The sequence below is a fragment of the Candoia aspera genome, chromosome 5, assembly GCF_035149785.1.
Source record: "Candoia aspera isolate rCanAsp1 chromosome 5, rCanAsp1.hap2, whole genome shotgun sequence".
NCBI classification, from domain to species: Eukaryota; Metazoa; Chordata; class Lepidosauria; order Squamata; family Boidae; genus Candoia; species Candoia aspera.
This window is the reverse complement of record NC_086157.1, coordinates 116085405-116104539: the sequence shown is the minus strand read 5'-3', so window position 1 is coordinate 116104539 and position 19135 is coordinate 116085405. Positions and strand designations below refer to the sequence as shown.

Genomic DNA, 19135 nt, shown 5'->3' with positions numbered 1-19135 from the left:
TAGAGAAACAAAGAAGCCATAATGAAAGAATTCCAGTGGCTGCTGTGTACCAAACGCAAGCTCCGTTTATAGTGAAATTAACGTGTACTTTCTTACATTTTATTCTCCTTCTTGAGCAATACAATGGTCTGGATGGCCCTTTCTCTTTTGTGTGGGAGGCCCGGCTTCCATCTTTCTAGTTTCGGTCAGGGCCAGATTTTCTGACCCTGGAGACGCTAGTGATTCACAACGATAGTGATGACCCTGGGGACACGAGTGATTCATAACGCTAGTGATTTACGACGACCCTGGGGACACTAGTAATTCACAACGACAGTGAATTCCTGAGGATGGGTTAATGCAGAGTTTCTCAACCTTAGCAGCTTTAAAGATGTGAAGAGTTCAACTCCCAGAATTCCCCAGCCAGACATGCTGGCTGGGGAATTCTGGAAGTTGAAGTCCACAAATCTTAAGTTACTAAGGTTGAGAAACACTGGGTTAATGGGAAAGAAGGATTTGTGTATTTCTTGATCACCCATCGCTCCTCCTTCACCTCCTCCCAGTCCGTCAGCTGATAAAATCCCAGCGGGTGCAAAATAAACTGGGGATCGTCTTTGAGAAAGAGAAGGACAAGACTCAGCGGAAGGACTTTGTCTTCGTCAGTGCCAGGGTGAGTTTGGAGGACCTTGATGTAAGGTGCTGATTGCCCACAACACATGGTGAGCAGGTGCAAATGCGGCTAATTTTTACTACAAAGACACTTCCTGCTGGACAGTGATAGCCTCTCTCTAGCTAAACTCTGCCACTGAAAAAATATGAATAGCTATTTGATTTTTAGTCCTGCCTTCCTTTTCTTTTTAATGCACAAAGGGGGAACAGGCATTTGGGGCATGCGTTCAGTGCTGAAGGAAAACCCCTTTGCCTGAAAGTTGGGGGACTCTGAGTGGGCTTTGCCACTCCCTCTGACTCACGGGGGCTTCTTTGTCCCCCTCCCTCCAGAAGCGAGAAGCCTTCTGCCAGCTCTTGCAGTTGATGAAGAATAGACATTCCAACCAGGATGAGCCAGACATGATTTCCATCTTCATTGGCACATGGAACATGGGTGAGTCTAGAGCAGGGTTCCTTGACCAGGGCTCCGTGGCACCCTCAGGTTCCGCAAGAGGTCCCTAGGGGTTCCCTGGGAGATCACAATTTATTTAAAAAATTGTTTCAGATTTGGGCAACTTCACATTAGAGGTAAGTTTCATTCTTAGTTTTCAGTTTAAGAACACTGTTATTGCATATATACAGGCCTACACTTGAATAGAATAATTTTGTAACTTCCAGCCTACATTTGAGCCTGAACGTGCAGGAGTTCTCTGAGGCCTGGAAAATATTTCAAGGGTTCCTCCAGGGTCAAAAGGTTGAGAAAGGCTGGTCTGGAGGAAGGGGGAAAGAGGGTCTCTTCTGGAGTTTTCAGTGTGTGAGGAGCAAGGGAGTCAGCATCCATTTACTTCATAGAAAATAGGTGCAGCGGCCCTCCAGTCTGTTGCTTTCAACTCTGACAGGCAGAGTGGGCCACTCCAGGCCTGCTGTCTGGTTTCCTTGGAGTGAGGAGTAAGCCCTGTTCCTTGAGTTATATGCTCTTTTCTTTTGGGCACCCTCCTGCCATTTAACCCTTACTGCAAAACATTTCCCAGTATCTCATTTTCTTGATCTGCTTCTTTCCTCCTTTGCAAAGCTGCCTTGTGTTGTCATCACAAAAGCCATGCGTGGTGCCGTTGCAACAGTGTTGGGGGGGCATTTCCATCTTCTTTAAACGCTGCTGGAGTTTGTCTGGGCTCAGAAGCTAAGTAGGGTCAGGCCTGGGGTGGACTTGGATGGGAGACTTCCCAGCAATCCAGAGCTTAAGCTAGACTGGAAAGTCAGAAACCACTTCAGCATCGCTCCCAGGAAAACTGCATGGATGTCTGCCTGGAAACAGCACATCCGTTATCATGGGATTCTTCAAACAGGTCTGTGAGAACTTGCATGGGTTTGGCGGACTAAGGGAGAAAAAGAGGCTTAGTCCTTAGGGAGGTGTTCTTTTTCCTAGTCCAGTTTTCTCGACCTTGGCAACTCTAAGATGTGTGGACTTCAACTCCCAGAATTCCCCAGCCAGCATGTTGCCAAGGTTGAGAAACACTGCCCTAGTCCTTTGAAGAGATTTTTTTTCCTTTACTGACTAAGTTACAGAGGAAAGGGTAGGGCTTGTCAGCTGACATTCAAACACCCACCCCTCTTGATCCAGGTTCTGGGAATTTTAGCAACAAGTTCCTTGTCCTGAAGAAGTGTGGAAGCGGTCGTTCTGATGCTCAGCCCCGTGTCTTCCTAACGAGCTACTCCTTCTACCCACAGGCAGCGTTCCCCCATCCAAGAACATCACCTCCTGGTTTGCCTCCAAGGGGCTTGGCAAGACCCTGGACGAGATGACCGTCTCCATCCCGCACGATATCTACGTCTTCGGCACCCAGGAGAATTCCACGGGGGACAAGGAGTGGGTCGACTTCATGCGCAGCGTCCTCAAGGACTTCACAGAGATTGAGTACCGGCTGGTAGGTGCGCAGGAGCGCTGGGAGCAGGCTGGGGCGCTGGGCTGCGGAGTCCAGCTTCCCTCTCCCCCCAGGGCCTCTCAGCTGTTCCTTCTCGCCATCTTCACCTTCCCCAACCAAGCGAAGCTGATGCATCTCGTTTTGATGGTTTGCGTCGGTTCCTGTTGCCTTTTTCTGTCCTTCTCAAACAAATGCAATAAAAGTTGCAGTTGTCGTGGGGAGTATGGGCAGCTCAGGGCTGAACTCTCGGGGCCCTGGTGTTCTCTGAGCTGGGTTGTTTTCCAGCAGACGTTTCATGGCCCAGCTGGGTAATATTTATTGATATTATTCTGATTTTATTGTATTTTATACTGTTTTATTGTGAACCGCCCAGGGTCCCCCGAGTGGGGGAGATGGGCGGTAATAAAAATATGACAAATAAAATAAAATAGGTAGCATCATCACTGCAGGGTGGAGTGAAGTTTGCTGGCTGTTCGTACATGGTAGCTTGTCTTGCCAGCTTTGATGGGGGCATTATCTCTTCCTTAGATGTTGCAGATCTAACCCCATTCCACCCACCCGCCCTTCTTTTTTTTGACTCCTGTGGCTGGAGAGCAGAGCCAACAGATCCTCAGCCACGTAATTTACACGCACGTACAGGTGTAAACACAAGATTGCTGAGAGCAAGGTGAAACAACCTGCGCATCACCCATATCTCTTGGCAAACACATACACAAATAAATGTTTATAAACAACCAAAAAAGCATTGGTTCTAATATTCATTTAGACTCGGAAACCGCCCACTACTCACTCGTGCGAGAGCCAGCCGTCAGAACTCGAACCCAGTTACTTACCTCCCTGCAGAGTCAGACGACAGATCCCCGTTGCGTCACCCTGTCCATCACACCCCATTATGACGGGGTCTGCTTATTGGCACTCGGAGCCAGATGCTAAGCCCGCTTATGCATCCAAGCACAATCTTTTGCAACCGGTGGGGGCACCCCTGCCCACTCCCGCTCCCTTGCATTCTGGCACCTCAGGCTCACCGCTTTTGCCTTGCCTGAGAGCAGGGGCAGCTAAGTGAGAGTCAACGCACGGCCCTGGGGCACCACGGGGAACCCTGAAAGGGAATCTTCCACACATTCACTCAACAGCCCAGCCCCTTTTTTAACCTGACCCTTTGCCCAAAACCTGATCCCTAGTACCCTGGTCCTTAATCCTGGGCCTACCTGAAACAAACAATCCAGAAACATTATACAGGTAGTCCTCATTTAGCAACCACAGTTAGTATTGGCAACTTGGTCATTAAGGAAAGCGGTTGCTAAGTGAAACTCTGTGCTTGCGATTTTACTTCAGCTTTCCTTTGCTTTACAGACCCACAAAGGTCATAAATGCAAGGATTGGTCACAACGTTACTTTTTCATCACTGTCGTGCGTGTAGTCCTCACTTAACCACAACTGAGACCAGAATTTAGATTGCTAAGCGAAGTGATCATTAAGCAAATCCAACCCAATTTTATGACCTTTCTTGTGGCTGTTTTTAAGCGAAACACATGGTTGTTAAGCGAACCACATGGTTCCCCACTGATTTTGCTTGCCAGAAACCAGCTGGGAAGGTCAAAAATGGTGATCACATGACCATGGGACACTGTGACAGTGATAAATGCGAACCGGTTGCCAAGCACCCAAATCGTGATCACGTCACCGTGGGGTTGCTGTGATGGTTTTAAGTGTGAGGACCAGTCGTAAGTCAGTTTTTCCAGCAACATCTTAAGTCTGAACCATCACTAAACAAGTGGTTGTTAAGCGAGGACTACCTGTAACTGCAAACAGTTGCTAAATGAGGACTAACAACAGGGCTGGAAGCGTCCCTCCAGACCTGAGACACGCAAGGGAAGAGGGACCAGAAACATGGACCCCCACTTAACACCTCTTGGCTTCAAGGAGATAGTGTCAAAGTACTTCCACTTGATCCTGGACAAGCCCCCAGTTGAAGGAGAAAAAAATCCCCAGGATCCAATTGACGAGTGGTGACCACAGAATCTGCTTGGGCCACGTTTACCTGAACATCGCCTGGGACAGAATACAAGGTTCTTCCCCCTGAAGGCGGGTACAAACAACCTTTACATAATTGTATAATAAATGCGACCAGTAATGACATCAAATGCTGCTCATAACATGGGTTAGATTTTTTGCTTAAAGTGAGATAAGCAGAATAATAAAGCAGAGGTCGGCACGAGCCAGTTTTTGTGGTTAGTTACTTCCTGGTTTTAAGAACCCTTGTGAGCTGGCATCTGCAGTTGCCTAAGCGTGCTGTTAAAGAGGCTTCCTTGAGTTCAGGGGCCTTGGTTTTTCAGAGGTCTTGGCTCAGGGATTCGTTTCGCTCCCTCAAAACCAGCAAGGTCTTTGTCACCTGGAGAGCTCCCTGCTATGGGGCAGGAGGCAAATCCTGGAAACCCACAAAGACAGCTAAATAAAGGAGGCTCCTGGTGCCATCTTTGCTGTTGCGGGGAGACTCGGGGAGTGAAGTCAGCCCTTGGGACAGACAGTGCCCCATCCTCCCTGAGTTACCAAGCGGTGGGGGTCTGAACGGGGTCCGGCTGGAAGCGGCAGATGGAGGCAGGTCTGAGACGGAGCATCCCTGACGACGTCTTTGGACGGGAAGCGGCGGCTTCCAACCCAGCCCGTGGACCTCTTCTTGATTGCCTTCTGTCCCCCTGTTAAAGCTCCCCTCCCCTCTCCTGGGTGTCCCTGCAGATAGCCATGCAGTCCCTCTGGAACATCAAAATAGCTGTCCTGGTGAAGCTGGAGCATGAGAATCGGATCAGCCACGTTGGGACCTCCAGCGTGAAAACTGGGATTGCCAACACTCTGGGTAAGAAGGGGCCTGTTGGGGCAGGGAAGGGGCTCTGCCGCACTCCCTCCTCAGGACCATGGGCAGAGAGGTGCCAGGCTGAATATATCAGACCCTGTCCTGCACCAGGTGGACTGGCTTAGTGTCCTGGGAGCAGAAGCCTTACGGTCCATCTTCGTGCCAGGCCTGTTACGTTACTGTTAAGTATTGAATTCCTGGTGTGGGGTGGCTTGGCTTTTCCCTGTGTGCAACACGCACCCTCTCCGATTTGCTCCTCAGGCAACAAGGGGGCCGTAGGCGTCTCCTTTATGTTCAACGGCACCTCCTTTGGCTTCGTCAACTGCCACCTCACCTCTGGCAGCGAGAAGACCGCCAGGTGAGTCCACCCGCCCAGCCACCCACCCAAGTCTTAGGGCAGGTTGCTGAGTTTGGGTCTCCCCGAGTCATTAACCAAGGACTACCTGTAACTCATTAAATTGAGTGAGCTCACTCAACAGATTGAATCATAAGCTCGCCAAATGGAGTGAATTGGTACAACTCGGCCACACACAGGAAAAAAAAACCTGAGCTTTCATATCTTGTGCGTGTTCATCTGTTGGGTATTGACCTTTTCAAGCATGTTGTGTGTCTTTCTGGCTTAGTGATGTGTATGACACAAATGTCTGCATCAGCCAGGGCTGGGAGATCCCTGAAACTCACTGCAACATTTTGCATTTTTGATGAAGTGGGTGTCCTTCATGGATTTCTACAGTCATCCATTTGTTCTATCCAAGCTTGGAATTATCATGCAGTTGTCCACCTTTTTCACAGAAAATAATTTCTGTCTAGGATATTATTGTGTTGCATTTGTAACCTCTGTATGTTTTCCAGACTTTGCTTCCATACCATAAAACATCTGTTAAGCAGGCAGAATGATCTAGTTAGTTACTGTAATTTGATTGACAATAATAGGATGCCCTTTATGTAGAAACATCCTTGGTCCTTAAGGTGTCACAAGACTTTTTGTTTTCTGTGGTGATGTGACCTAGTCTTGGGAACTGACACTTGTAATTTAGCTGGTGTGAACTGGAGGTTTGTCCCTGGGACAAGAAACTGAGTTTCAAATGCAGGACACATAACAGGTTGGGGCAAAAATGTGAAAAACGAACAGGAGACTCTAAAAGCAGGGGCTTTTTATGTTATGTAAACTGGATGCTTTTTTTGACTGCCCAGCTCTTTAAATGTACCCCGCTGCCCATGGGTAGAAAGTAGGGGGTAGAACTTTAAATGCTTCATTCATCCCCATATTGGTCGCTGAAAGGCAGAGGGTCTTTTGGGATGGAGGGCGATGCATGGTTGGGGAAGTGGTAATGGGAGCGAGAGAGATTCTGTCTTGCTCTTCAGGAGCCCATTAACCAGGCCCCTGGCCTTCCATTTTCCCCTCTGCTCTCCAGGAGAAACCAGAATTACCTGGATATCTTGCGTCTCCTGGCCCTGGGTGACAAGCAGCTGAGCTCTTTTGACATCTCCCTCCGCTTCACCCACCTCTTCTGGTTTGGGGACCTCAACTACCGCCTGGACATGGACATCCAGGTGAGGAAGGCGATTGGTGGGGACATAACTGAAGAGGTAGTCATGCACCTGAGCATGGGCGGAGGGCCACTCCATTATCACAGATTGGCTCTGCTCACCTGGGAGCCAAATGTGGGAATCCAGGCTGGCCCTCAGATTGGGAGAACGAGGCTGGCTGATGAGGAGAGCTTGATCCACGGGTTTAAAACGACGTGACGGTGTCCTTTCTTCCCCTCCAGGAAATCCTCAACTACATTAACCGCAAGGAATTTGAACCTCTCCTCAAGGTGGATCAGCTCAACCTGGAGAAGGAGAAGCACAAGATCTTCCTACGATTCAGTGAGCAGACAAGCCACCCCGTCCCACCTTGGGGGGGCACCTCTTGCTGCTCCCAGCCCCTCTTTTGCAGTCCATGGGGTGGGGGGGAGCCCTCTGATAAACATGGCCAAGCGAAGGCAACAGGAGGCTTGGTGTAACACCGAAGCGGCTTCTTCTGAAGCCTAAAGTATCAGGAACACAGCAGGTGGGTCCGAGGTTGACGAGGGAGAAGGGTCATGAAATGAAGTCTTTGGACAAGGGATGGGGGAAGGATTATTCAGCCTCCCAAGGAGAAAACTGATGAGGAATCTTACCATCCTCTTCAAATATCTGAAAGGATCCCTCACCTAGATCTCTCCTTTCCCGTTCCAACGGGCAGGACACAGAATAAACAACTGAAGTCACAGGAAGGCAGATTCCACTCGAACTTTAAGAAAGGAAAACTTCCCAACTGTAAGAGCAACATGGCAGAGGTGTCCATGACCCAGAGAAGTGGGGGTCTCCCCTTCACTGGATGTGTTCCCCAGAGGCTAGATAGCCACCTGCCTGAGATCCTTTCACGTGGGTTTCTGCATTCAGCAGAGGTTGGACTGGATGGCCTCAAGGGCTCCTTCCAGTTGGGGTTCCTAAGAGCCTTGATAGCTTGAAAGACAACCTACAAAGATGTGAAGGGCTCCAGGTTGGAGAAGGCTCATATTTGATCAATGAAATTGTGCAATACCGCCCCAAAGGGGGATAGCCAGTAAACATGACGCCCATGCACAATGCACGCTACATTTGCACACTTGCAAATTTGGAAGCACCTTTCGGAGACGGAATGCAAGGTGCTGCACAGCCCTGCTATTTCCCTAAAAAAGGCTGGTCCTGATCTGCAGACCTGCCCTCCTCAGGGCAATTCACATTAGTGTAGAGTTGGAAAGCCACATCAGGAGAGGAGGGCGTGTCCCGGTGGTGAAGCTCAAAGTGGATAGAAGGAAAAGCATCCGAACCACACAAGCCACCCTGTGGGAATGTTTCAAAACCCAGATGCCAGGGCAGGCAGGGTGCCCTTGTGGGCACTGCCCTTTGAGAGGGTCAGGCTTGGGGGTGGTTGGGCCCCTGGAGAACATGCCCTTCCCAGCCGTTGTGAAGTGGCACCACCCAAGGGTGAGATCTGGATCCTCATCTGAATATCGACGCAGGATCCCCAAGATTTCTGTCTGAATAAATAGCAAAGGAAATCAGCCGCTGCCAAACCCAGACAGGGCAGCAGCCATAAAGCAGAAGATTCCTAAAATGTTTGATCCTCGGCTAATGCAAGGCCTCTGGGCCAGATGGGTAAAAGTTTCAGCCTTACGCAGGAGACCAGCTCAGGAAACCAACTCCGTGGATGATTGGAACTCTGGTCTGTTGAGGGAGGCTCTGATAACAGAATCTTGCAGGCCTGATGGTGCTTTGCTTCCCCTCCCTCTTATACCCCAGTGAATCAGGAAGGTGTCTGTCTGAGCTTCTTCCAAAGGTTACCTTGTTTCCCAGGACTTAAGGAATGTTTCAGCCCTCTTTGCTTATGTAACAGCTCTTGCATATTTCCCACAGGGTCATCTCCCTGAGCCTCTGCACAAGGCTGGTCAGGCCTGGCATGCTGCAGGTGGGGAATCTAGGGGCCCCAATTCTTCAGGGAAGGGCCAAGTCCAGGTGCAGAGATGGCTGCGATGGGCAGTTCTTCCTGCACCCCGGTGTGAAACTACACCCCCTTCCCTGAAAGGAACATGGGACTTCTGTGGCTCAAGGCTCTCTCTAAGGCAGTGCTTCTCAACCGTGGCGACTTGAAGAGGTGTGGACTTCAACTCCCCGAATTCCCCAGCCAGAATTCTGGGAGTTGAAGTCCACACCTCTTCAAGTCGCCACGGTTGAGAAGCACTGCTCTTAGGAGGCCTGCTCTCCCACCCCTTTCCCTTCCAAGGAGAGGCTGTCCCCCCGATTTGAAGCCCCCCCATAATAAAACCAGGGCCAGGTAGGCTTCACTAGGCTTTGGGGCTTATCAGCTCCTGATCTCTGGATTGCCTCTTCCTCTCTTTCCAGGCGAGGAGGAAATCACCTTCCCTCCCACCTACCGCTACGAAAGGGGGTCCCGCGACACCTATGTGTGGCATAAACAGAAGCCCACGGGGGTAAGTGATTGGGGGCCTGGGTGGGGCTGGCTGGGGAGGAGGAGTGGTGGGAACTCTGGGGGCACCCTCTGTTTGCAGGTTGTCTGGCCTGAACCGCGGTCACAGCAGCCAGCTTGGTTCCAAAATCCAGGCACACCACTGGCACTTCTGCGGTCCAAGTTCCTTCATCCCCCCCTTACTCCAGCTGCTTCACTTGTGACCACGTTCCCCATCCTCTAAGCCAGTTTTCTCAACCTTTTGACCCTGGAGGAGCCCTTGAAATATTCTTCAGGCCTCGGGGAACCCCTGCACGTTCAGGCTCAAATGTAGGCTGGAAGTTACAAAATTATTCTATTCGTTTCAAGGGTAGGCCTGTCTAGATGCATCATCAGTGTTCTTAAACTGAAAATAAAGAAGGAAACTTACCTCTTGAATGTGAAGTTGCCAGAATTTGAAATAATTTTTAAATAAATTGTGATCTCCCAGGGAACCCCTAGGGACCTCTCGCGGAACCCCAGGGTGCCACGCAACCCTGGTTGAGAAACCCTGGAGTAGCCCCTCAGTGTGGCCTAGGAATGGACAGGAAAGCCTCCGCCACCTGTTCTGCTCTCCTAGGCTCTTGTGGTCTTGGCTGAAAGCAGGACACCCTCCTACCTTGGGCTGGGTAGCAGCAATGGTGGAGGACGCCAGACACCTCTGAGCTTTGTGGATCTGACGTGGCCTCACTGAGGACTGCTTGGCTGCAGAGGCCACTGAGTTTTCCTCCAAGTTCAGAGCCTGGAATGTAGGAAAAAGCAGCTGGTGCAGCCAACCTGGTAGAGTGCTCTTGATCCAACATTCAAAAGTTCTCTTCTTTACCCTGCTCCCAGGTAAGGACCAATGTCCCCTCCTGGTGTGACCGCATCCTCTGGAAGTCCTACCCAGAGACCCATATCAACAGCAACTCCTACGGTGAGTTCCACGCCGTGGTGGCGCTTTGCAGCTTCCCTGGATGTGCTCATAGCTGGACCATTGACCTCTGCATCTAAAGGCGTCTCCTCCTCCTCCTATCTCCCATGCAACCATGAGTTACTTCAGGCTTTGTGGGGGGAGTGACAGGCCCTTGGCCAACCTCCTGCCCACCCCAGTTCCCCGGAGTCCTTGGTGCGCCTGCAGGCCCCTCCTCCTTCCGGGAGGGGATAGGTCCTGTCGCAGTTGAGGGCATCTCTTGATTTCTTGGCCAGGCTGTACAGATGATATTACGAGCAGTGACCACTCGCCGGTCTTCGCAGCCTTTGAAGTTGGAGTCACGTCCCAGTTTGTTTCCAAAAAAGGTATTTGCAGGGAAGAGGGTTGGGCTGTGTGTGTGTGTGAATACGTGCTCTGATATGGAGCTTGTCCAGGAGCAAGTGGCCAGGGAAAAGTTTTCCACTTCTGTGCAGACAGTAGGAACAGGGGTCTCCTAAGGAATCTGATGGGAAGGAAGATTGAAACAGACCGTGGGAAGTGCTTTTTCACAAGCACATTGTTAACCTGTGGAAGCTGTTTCTTCAAGGCATGGTTGGGTCCATTAACTTGGACTGCCTTCAAGGGGGATTGTATAAGTCCATGGAGGACGGGTCCACTGAGGCCCATCAGTCTTGAAAACTCCGTAGTACCTCCAGGGTACTGGTTACAGGGATCTATGGGGGAGAGGGAGATGCCTCCGTTTCCTGCATGCGAACATCCCAGGGACTTCTGTTTGGCCACTGGGTGAAACTAAGCTGGAGTTAAGGTGGGCCTTGGCCTGGTTCAGCAGGGCTACCATTCAGGGTCTATCCAGGGTTTCTGTCTTGAAGACTCCGTATTACCTCCGGGATGGGGGCAGCCAGTCTCCTAATACTTGCAGGGGAACCAGGGTGCGAGGGGAGTATGCCCCTCTGCATATAGCATTTGTGCTGTGAGCTTTGCCTTGGCTGCCAGTAGGTTTCCAGGTGCAGTTTAAAGTGCCGCTTTTAACCTCTAAAGCTCTGTATGGCTTTGCACTCAAGTACCCGGGGTTGCCCTTGAAGAGCATCCGGAAGCTACAGCTGGTTCAGAATGCGGCCGCATGAGCAGTGTCGGGTGTCCCAAGGATGGCGCACACAACACATTTGCTACGTGAGCTGCACTAGGTGCCAGTCTGCTTCCGGGTCCAATTCAAGGTGTTGGTTATCACCTTTAAAGCCCTGCATGGCATGGGGCCAGGCTACCTGAGGGACTGCCTCTTCCCCGCTACACCAACCCATCCCACCCAGTCAGGCAGGGAGGGCATGTTGCGGACACTGTCCACAAGAGATTGCCGATTGGCAGGGTGCAGGAGGCGGGCCTTCTCTGCCGTGGCCCCCACCCTCTGGAACAAGCTACCCCCGGGGGTAAGACAGGCCCCCTCTCTCCCGGCCTTCCGGAAAGGGGTGAAGACCTGATTCTGGCATCTCACTTCGGGAGGAAGGAGGAATAATCAGTCCTGGGGGTGGTTAGCGCCCTGAAGAGGCCCCTGTGAATCACATGAATTTAAATTAAGAACTTTTAATAGCTCCATCTTGGAATTTACATTTACATTTACATTTAAGAAGTACTGTTTTTACTGTACTTTAATCTGTACTTAGTTTTAGTTTTTAGTTTTATTGTAAACCTCCCAGAGTCATTCTTTGAGTGAGATGGGCGGTGACGAAATTCAAAATATAAATAAATAAATTACCTACCTACCTACCACCAGGACTGTCTCCTTCCACTAGAATCCACCCATCCAGAACAAACTTTTTGGGGAAAGCTGCTCTTAATTCTCCACTGTGTGACATGTGGGGGCTGAGGTGAGCTGCAGAAGAACTTTCCCTGGGAAATTGGATTATCTCAACATGGTTGACCTTACCAGAACCGCGAAGATGGAATTCTTCCAGAGGGTTTTTCATCTTAGTTAATTCAGCTCCATAGGAATTGTTTATTATAATCATGGCTTTAGACTTGTGCTGTTTGCCACTGTAGTGGGGGTTTTTATACATTAATTGTCCCATGGCTGCTTTGTGCTTCTGAACTGCTAAGAGTCATCGCAGTAGGAGACAAGTGTAGTAAATAATTAATGTCAGCTCCAGGTTGGGGGCTGCCTGCCTGCCTCTGCGTATCGGTCTGCAGGGTGAGAGAAGGAAAGGTCTTGTGAGCTTCCTGGAGGCATCTGGTTGGCTGCCAGGAAAGGCCAGGGCTGGACTGAGATGGCCCTTGGCCTGGCCCAGCAGGGCTGTTCTTATATAGCAAGAGAAGGAGCTCAGTCCCATCCCCACTTCCCTCTTGTCCTTGTGGGGCTGGTCAGTCTGCATCCTTCTCTGTGGACTGAGTGGGGAGTGTCCTGGGAGGGGGATCTGTAACGAGGCGGGCGGCTTTGGATGCAACCAGAGGCCGAAGGCCTTTGGCAGTTGGTTCGTGTTGCAGGACAGGAGACCAGACACCAGAGGCAGAAGTCCCTGAGATGGTGGGCATGCAGTGCGCAGGATTTGCGTTGGTCGCTTAACTGATGCCACCTTTCCCTTTGCTATGCTTAAAAACTACGACTCTGGCCTTCAGTCTAGCAGAGGGAGGGTACCCTGAGCAATCTCATAGCTCCAGAGGTATTTGGCTGCATTCTTCTTCTTCCTGGTGCTCTTGCCTCCAGATGTCTTGGACAACATCCCTCCCTACATTCCAGGGGGTGAGGGGGGTGATGGATGTTTTGGCCCAACCTATCTGGGCACCATGTAGGGAGGGGGAGGTTGACTTTGCCGATCTCAGCAGGAGGAAGTGGGTTGCTTCCCAAGCCTGCTGTTCCTTCTTCTCTGTCTCCAGGACTCTCCAAATCCTCAGACCAGGCCTACATCGAGTTTGAGAGCATCGAAGCCATTGTGAAGACAGCCAGCAGGACCAAGTTCTTCATTGAATTCTACTCCACGTGCCTGGAAGGTGTGTGTGCGTATAACGTGTGAACGCCAAGGAGGAGCTCCCCCTGTCACGTATGGAGGACCTTCACCCAGACATTCCTTCCCAGCATTTGATAAGCCAAGGTGGACTTTGGGGAGAGAGGACTCTCTCCTGGGATATTGCACACTGTGGGTGGTTTTGCACTCAACAGTCGTTGCAGATACCCAAAAGCTGAATTCTTCTTAGTTATGGGTCCCCTCATGGGGAGGGGGGAAGTATTATTTTTATTACTGTTATTGTTAATAATATTACTACTAGTACTATTGACACACAGTCTACCAGATAGTTCTGACTGGATTTGATCATTTTGACTATTGGATCTTTCCCAAGCATCTAAGATCGTTAAAGATACTGTTGTAATATGGAAAACGTGAAGGGTCATTTTATCATGCTTGGTAAACTTTGCTTGCAGAAAGCAATAGCCCAATCAAGGAGCTACCATGGAGAAACCCACACCCCCAGCAACATGGGCAGGGAAAGCTACTGAATATAAACAGGGAGCAAACCCCACCCTCACCAGGACTGATGATGTTCCCTAGTTGGGTCATGAAACGTCTGCAAGCCAACCACCAAGCTCAGAGAACACCAGCAATTCCACATCTCTGCATAGCTTCCCCAAGGTTGCCTCCATGGCTCTCCACAACTTACTTTCTCCCTCCCTTTTCCCCTAGAATTTAAAAAGAGCTTTGAGAACGATTCCCAGAGCAGCGACAACATCAATTTCTTGAAGGTCCAGTGGTCCTCCAGACAGCTGCCCACGGTGAGCCCTCCCTTCCCCATCCACCAGAAGGTCAGCGTTGCTGCAAGGGTCCTCTTGAGTGGTAGAGGAGGGAAGCTCAGGGACAAGGACAGCTTGCCTGGGAGGAGGGCAGGAAGGGACCTTCTGGCAGAGAAGAGCATCAGAGCTTCACCACACTGGGAGATGCTCCGAGGCAGCTCTTCCACCCTCTCTGATTTCTTGCCTGCAGCTCAAACCGATCCTCTCTGACATCGAATACTTGCAAGACCAGCACATCCTGTTGACCGTCAAGTCTCTGGATGGCTACGAATCCTATGGTGAGTTGCTGAAGCCACCCGGGGTGTCTCTCCAGCCTGTGACCTGTGTGCCAGAGCCTCATCCTTTGTGTAGAAGCCCCCCTTGCCTCCCCACCACCCGCTTTGCAAGGGCACAAGGGACTGTGGGTTGTTGCGGAACTACTCGTGAGAAGATACTTGCAGACTTGGTCGGTCTGTTCATGCACCTCGATAAGCCAAGGGGGACTCAGCACTCACTCAGTCAGCTGAGAGGCCGTTCATCAGTGGCAGAACCAGCGGTTCATAAGTTGGCCAACTGAACTGAGGTGTTTAACTTCGCAACAGCTGTGCGGTTGTGAGGCAGGCCAGCCTAGAAGGGGGTGACTTATCCAGATCCATTCCTTGAGCCTTCTGGCGAGCTGCGCTTCCAGCGTCAAGGCCAACTCTTTGGCGGTGGGGCCGCCCGTCACAAGACCCGGCTCCCTGTGCCTCCCGGCCCACGCGCTCCGTCTTTTCCCTCCACAGGAGAGAGTGTCATTGCCCTCAAGTCCATGATCGGGAGCACCGCACAGCAGTTCCTCACCTACCTCTCCCACCGGGGGGAGGAGACAGGCAACATTCGGGGCTCCATGAGGGTTAGGGTCCCAGCAGAGCGGGTGGGAACCCGTGAGAGGCTGTACGGTGAGTTTGCAGAAGAGGGGCGAGCTTCCTGGGCGTGGGGGGGCTACTCAGGTGGATGCGAGGCGGTCTCAGTAGCTGACATTTGGATCGGCATGGAAGACAGATTTAGGGCAGGGGGGTTGAGCAGATGGGAGTCCAGGGCCTTCCAAGGCCCCCTGTCTGCAGATTCCTAAGGCAGTTGCTTGTTTCCATGTCTGGGCGTGAAGACAGAAATCCCCAAGTAGCCATTGGGGCCAGTTGGGATGGCAGTGGGGGCACCCTTTCACCCCCCCTGAGATTGTTCTTCCCCCTCCAGAATGGATCAGCATCGACAAAGACGAGACTGGAGCTGCCAAGGGGAAGCAGCCGCTTCCAGCATCACGGACCAACCTGGAGCACGCCAAGTAAGGCTTGGGAAATCGGGCGAAAGGTGGACTTTGGGGAAAAGTGGATACTGGGCAGAGTTTATTTTAAAACACTCGGAAGTGTTTTTCTTGAATTTTGCTAAGAAAAGCTGGTCAGGAAAGGAGGCTACCCACCCTGGGATCCACTGGGAAAACCCTTTTCTGCATCCATGTTTGTGTTACAGCAAGTCAGGCTGTTTGTTTGTTTATTAAATTTATACCATCTCACTATAAAAGTGACTCTTTATAGTTGTAGTTGGATTTTTTCCACCCATTGACCTAAAAATATCTTAAACATCCTCAGTTGCTCTCACACACCCTTAGACCAGATCTCTAATTGTTCCTGGAGGGCACCTGGTTGGGGAAGGTGGACTCAACCCCCCCCCACCCTTTCTTAAGAGGGCCTTAAGGAAGAAGCTCCTCAGCCTCCCTTTCTTTGGGGGCTGGACCTTCGTAGGGCAGGAAAGCACCTGCCCCCCCGGCCGACCCCCCCCACCTCTCTCTCGCCAGATCCGTTGGGCGAAAACATTCCTCAGGGGAAGGTACCACCTGTCCGGTTGGGAAGCTCTCAGAGGAACAGGAGAAGCTCAGCATCCTGACGGCCAGCCGCCCGCCTGCTCCACATCGTGGTACCTCCAAGGAGGAGACCTCCCAGGGCAGGTGAGCACGCCACAGCCAGAAGGACCAGGTGGCCCATCAGCCACAGCGAGGCTTAGGGCTCTTGTTATTCCGTTCCTGGAGATCTGGTTGTCTGTGTTAGCAGAATGCTGGGAAAGCCTTTAGCCCAGGAGAGATCAGAAAAGTCACACACCAAGCTTTTCTATAAAAATAATTTATTTACAGAAAGCAAAACAAAAAGCAAAACATATTTAAAGGACTTAGCTCTCATGGCTTGCTACATGCCGGCAGAGAGAAAAAAAGAGGAAGTAAGAAACAAGTCCGGGCAGGTTTCCTCCCCCAGGCAATTTGCATGAAGCATGTGCGAGGAGACAATCAAATACAACCTCTTCACCGGGCCAAAATGATTAGGTACAATAGCAGTCTTAATCGTTAGTAGGAAAACCTCAACAGTCTGGTCATTCTTAACACCCACTTTGGAGCTTCTGATCCTACTGCCGGCCCACTCCAGTTGACCGTCCCTTTTCCTTCCTCCCTTTACTCCTGACGTTCCTGCAGCCACGTGCCTGATCTTGCTCTTGCACGGGCTGCTTAGGGCAAAATAATGAAGGCAGCCTTGGGTGAACCTGGGAGGCCTGACATCCCATTTCACTTTCTGGATTTTATCCTGTCCCCTGCCTGGCAGAATAGGTTTGAAATCCCGGTGAGGGCTTCTCTTAGAAATTGCTGGGCAGTCTCCTGTTCAAAGAATCTGAAGTTGAGAGGCCATCTAGTCCAGCCCCGCCCCCTACGGGAATCCAAATGAGGACATGCCAGATAGATAGCTGTCCAGCCTCTGCCCGTCAGCCTCTTCCTTCCGGTTTCACTTTTTTGTGCAAATTACATAGAAATAAGGATTGGGCTCAGCGGATTCATGTCTGAGGAATGAATGAATCTACCAGTCTGTGGCTGTGGTAGATCATCCACAGGATTTATTTGTGGGGACCATTTCTGGTCATTTCTTCCACATCCCTGCCTATGGAGGAAGTGGTGCGGAGGGCAGCCAGAGCGACCAGGCTGTTTAGTGTCTTCCCAATGAGAACAGACCGGAATGTTTGGGACCCTTTAGCTTGGAAAAAAGGCCACCGAGAGGGGATGTGATCAAGCGGTGTGAAATTGGGTGTGGAAAATTAGGAGTTTTCTCCCTCTCTCCGGATGCTTGGACCAGGAGTCCTCCAAGGCAGCTGAGGGTTAGAACAGATAAAAGAGAGGGTCTTCTTCACATAGCATATAATTAACCCCAGAAACCATCACCACCAAAACACGTGATGGTCACTGACCAGGATGGCTTTCCAAAGAGGGAAGGGTGGATAAATTCTTGGACTCCATGTTATCTCCAAGTCAAGGGCTCCATGCCTCCAAATCTCCACTGCAGGGGAACAACGGTTGGTCTCCACCATCTCCTGCTTGTGATCATCCCAGGAACATCTGGCTGGTTGCTGTGCAAAACAAAATGATGGACTAGGATGGCCTCACCTTGTGGGGCTACCTTACATTTTAGTAAAAGGGATTGAAAAAAATCATGGAGGGGGCTCTGTGAGGACTTTCAGCCTTAAGATGTCATATGAGCTCTGGGTTGGAGTCAGCATGCCTTCAAATGCCAGCTGTAGGGGAGCAACAGCAGGAAATGAGTTTGACTCCCTGGAGACATAGAATTGTAGAATGTGAGGGTTGGAAGGGACCTTGGAGATCATCTAATCCAACCCCTTGCCCAGTGCAGGAATCCACCACTACAGCATCCCCAAGAAACGGCCATCCAGGTGGGGGATTCTCTACCGAAGGAGAGTCCCCCACCTCCAGAGACAGTCTGCTCCATCATGGAAGAACATTTTGCTCTTAGAAAACTTGTGCTGATGTCCACTGAGATCTCCTGCCTTCTAATTTAAACCCCTTCTGGTCCTCTCTTCTGGAATGCTTCTGCCCCATCTTCCGCAGGACAGCCCTTCGGATCCCATCATACTTCTGTGAGATCTCTCCTCCAAAGCCTCCAACATTCCTCATAAGTTTTTCCTTCCAGGCCCCCTCATGGTTGCTCCGTGCCATGCTCTTCCTAAACTCTAGTGCCCAGAATAGGGTGCCATGTCTGAGGCACATCTGCTTGACCACTGTGGTAGGGGTGTCCTCCAGGAGGGTGGCGCTCTCATTCTGGGGTTATGCCATTGGTCAGATGGGGGGAGCATGTTGCCTTGGAAGGGCCTGGTGGTGCTGCCCAGCTTCTTCAGCCAGGGCTACTGCAGGACTGAGCTGTCACCCGCTCCTTTTCTGCAGGTCGAAGCAGGAGGTGGCTGTGGATCTCGACGGGCCCCCCCTAAAGAACAGCTTCAACAACCCTGCCTATTACGTGCTGGAAGGGGTCCCTCACCAGCTCCTGCTCTCAGAGGTGCCGCCAGGGAGCCTGGCCAAGCCCCCCGCCCCCCGGAACAAAGTCCAGATCACGGTGCCCATCCAGCCTGAGTCCTGGCGGCCCACGCAGCCACCCTCCCGGGCCGAGGAAAACACGGAAGAGGAAGAGCCAGGGGTCCTCAACCTGCCGCCCCCGGACTTCCCACCCCCTCCCTTGCCCAAATCAGTGGCGCTGGAGATGGCAGAGGGGGCCTTCTACACCTCGGTGGGTGTCCGAGGAGAGGATCGTGCAGCCAGCAAGCCACGGACCACCGTGGTCTTCAGCGAACCCCTCAAGACCAAGCCCCCCAAGCTGCACCCCAGGCTGGCCCCGTCCTTGGGGACAGGATACCTCCTCGAGTCCCCCGGTGGGCCCCAGGTTGCCCCGGGCATCCTGGACGACCGCTCCTGCTCCGTGCTTCAGATGGCCAAGACCCTCAGCGAGGTGGAGTACTCCAGCGGGGGCGGCCTGGGGAGGGAGCAGCCTGGCCACCCCCCATCCCACCCCCTGACCAAAGTGAGGCTGGACCTTGCCCACCGCTGCCTGCCACCTGACTACAGCCGCCCTGTGGCCTTCCCTGCCCGCTCCATTCGGGAGAGCATCGAAGAGGACTTGGAGGAGGTACGCCCCGGCGAGCAACTGTGGAGGGCCCCCAACAGGACTAGTAGCGGAAGAGAGGCCATCCCCACCCC

The 19135-nt window shown here is 51.7% G+C and overlaps 1 protein-coding gene across 1 annotated transcript in view; it reads left to right on the top strand.

Moving 5' to 3' along the window:
- INPPL1 (inositol polyphosphate phosphatase like 1) overlaps positions 1-19135 on the top strand; it is a 61673-nt gene that overhangs the window by 37572 nt on the left and 4966 nt on the right. Inside the window, exons 10-26 of the mRNA XM_063306030.1 lie at positions 543-649; positions 979-1081; positions 2356-2552; positions 5286-5403; positions 5662-5758; positions 6816-6954; positions 7173-7272; positions 9313-9401; positions 10250-10331; positions 10604-10693; positions 13194-13307; positions 13997-14085; positions 14294-14381; positions 14865-15020; positions 15316-15403; positions 15914-16063; positions 18329-19064. Of these exons, the coding sequence (XP_063162100.1) occupies positions 543-649; positions 979-1081; positions 2356-2552; positions 5286-5403; positions 5662-5758; positions 6816-6954; positions 7173-7272; positions 9313-9401; positions 10250-10331; positions 10604-10693; positions 13194-13307; positions 13997-14085; positions 14294-14381; positions 14865-15020; positions 15316-15403; positions 15914-16063; positions 18329-19064 (2543 nt within the window). The remainder of the gene's footprint in view (positions 1-542; positions 650-978; positions 1082-2355; positions 2553-5285; positions 5404-5661; positions 5759-6815; positions 6955-7172; positions 7273-9312; positions 9402-10249; positions 10332-10603; positions 10694-13193; positions 13308-13996; positions 14086-14293; positions 14382-14864; positions 15021-15315; positions 15404-15913; positions 16064-18328; positions 19065-19135) is intronic.